Here is a 2,324-nt window from a genome sequence, read left to right on the forward strand (position 1 = left end):
CCAGGCTGAGGAGCACAAAGAAGGAAGCCCGATGAGTGTGTGAACTGCAACATGCTACCGAGAACCTAGAACAAAGCTGTCCCTGCAAAGCCGTGTTCTGGAACAGTGAATGTGTGCAAAGTAGGGCACAGGTTGAAGAACTTGATATCAGAGACCCAACAAGCTGAGTCATATAGTGTGGCGTCTGAGATAAGGTCTGGGGGGTAGATGGGGGGTTGTCTTTCCAAAGCACTTTGTGATAATGATCCAATGACCAGCCTCTTATCTCTGATCTTCCCACAGGAAAGCCTGGGATCTGGGCCTGCCTTCTTCAATTGGGTTGTCAGCTAACTTCAGTTTGGTAGACTGTTGATTGGTACTTGTCAGATCTGGGGCTCAGAGGGTGGGACCCAATCCTACAGCCTACCGTCACTCCTCCGGAGTCAGTTATAAATAACTGTTCTCAGATTAATTAATCTTGAAATCATTATGACAGAGTTCTTTATTTTTCTTCTTCTTCTTCTGGATTTCAGATGTTCCAGCCACCCATGACCCAGACCTCAGGTTCTGTTCCACTATGGAGGCTACAACATGCAATGGGTCAGTAGATGGCTCTACCGTCTTCTACCTGGTGGGCATTCCCTCCCTGCCAGAGGCCTTCTACCTCCCTGTCTTCTTTCTTTTCCTTCTGTTCTACCTTCTTATCTTGATGGGAAACACCCTGATCCTGGTGGCTGTGGTGGCCGAGCCCAGCCTCCACAAGCCCATGTACTTCTTCCTAATCAACCTCTCAGCTCTAGACATCCTCTTCACCACAACCACTGTCCCGAAGATGCTGTCCCTATTCCTGCTGGAAGACCGCTTCCTCAGTTTCCCTGCCTGCTTATTGCAGATGTATCTATTCCAAAGCTTTACATGTTCAGAAGCCTTCATCCTGGTGGTCATGGCCTACGACCGCTATGTGGCTATCTGCCGCCCTCTGCACTACCCCGTCCACATGACCCCACAGACAAACACTGCACTGGCAGCCAGTGCCTGGATCACCGCCCTCCTCCTGCCTGTCCCAGCAGTGGTAAAGACGTCTCAGATGGTATATAATGACATTGCCTACATCTACCACTGCTTCTGTGACCACCTAGCTCTGGTCCAGTCCTCTTGTTCTGACACCACTCCCCAGACGCTCATGGGCTTCTGCATCGCCATGGTGGTGTCCTTCCTCCCCCTCCTCCTGGTGCTCCTCTCCTATGTGCGAATCCTGATGTCAGTGCTTCGGATCAACTCCAAGGAAGGGCGTTCCAAAGCCTTCTCCACCTGCAGTTCCCACCTCCTGGTGGTGGGCACCTACTACTCATCCATTGCTGTAGCCTATGTGGCCTACCGGGCTGACCTGCCCTTGGACTTCCACATCATGGGGAATGTGGTCTATTCAATTCTCACCCCAATCCTCAACCCTCTCATCTACACTTTGAGGAACAAAGATGTCAAAGCGGCCATTACCAAAATTGTTTCTCTCAAAGGCATGATGTGAATGTTTGACTTCTCAATGCAGCTAACTCTGGCCCCAGGATTCCAACTAGCTATGTTTAGCTCAGAGAAAAAGACTCAGAGTGGTCAAGTGCTCAGACTAGAACCTCGGTAATGACTGCAAAATGGCCAAATTAATGAATATAATGTATAATAATCTTCATAATTTGGTTCATGGCTTTTCCTCTGTGGAAAGAGATAATGTTAATTTTTATTTTTTATAAGAATCTAAGCTTGTCTAAAATTTTCACTACTGGATAATTCAAAAAAAAATTTACTAAAGAAAAATATTGCAAGCCAAGAAAAGAAAAAAAATCTATATAAGAAATATGTATGTGTATGTGTGTGTATAGGATGTGTGTGTGTATTTTTGTGGGGTTTTGTTGTTGTTTCTGGGTTTTTTGTTTGTTTGTTTTTGAGACAGGGCTTCACTGTATAGCCTTGGGTGTCCTGGAACTCACTCTGCAGACCAGGGTGGCCTTGAACTCACAGAGATCCACCTGCCTCTGCCTCCTGAGTGTTATGATTAAAAGCATGCGCCACCACACTGCAGCCAAGCAAAGTATATTTTAAAAATTGGAAACTAGAGAGATGGCCCAGTGTATAAAGCACTTGCCAATCAATCGTGAGGGCCTGAGCCTGTGGTGGCCCTCATGTGTAGTCTCAGTGCTTCTACAGCAAGATGAGAAGTAGAGGCAGCAGAATCCACCTAAGTCCAGATGTGGTAGCCCTCATCTGTAATCTCAGAGCCCACACAAGTCCAGATGTGGTAGCCCTCATCTGTAATCTCAGAGCCCAAACAAGTCCAGATGTGGTAGCCC

General features: G+C 47.2%; 1 protein-coding gene across 1 annotated transcript; it reads left to right on the forward strand.

The window, feature by feature from the left end:
* Positions 1-556: 556 nt before the first annotated feature.
* Positions 557-1,507, forward strand: LOC110299390 (olfactory receptor 2AT4). Its single transcript, XM_021169061.1, has one exon. The coding sequence runs from the start codon at positions 557-559 to the stop codon at positions 1,505-1,507; it is 951 nt and encodes a 316-aa protein (XP_021024720.1).
* Positions 1,508-2,324: the final 817 nt, after the last annotated feature.

This window comes from Mus caroli, chromosome 7 (assembly GCF_900094665.2).
Source record: "Mus caroli chromosome 7, CAROLI_EIJ_v1.1, whole genome shotgun sequence".
Taxonomy (NCBI): Eukaryota; Metazoa; Chordata; class Mammalia; order Rodentia; family Muridae; genus Mus; species Mus caroli.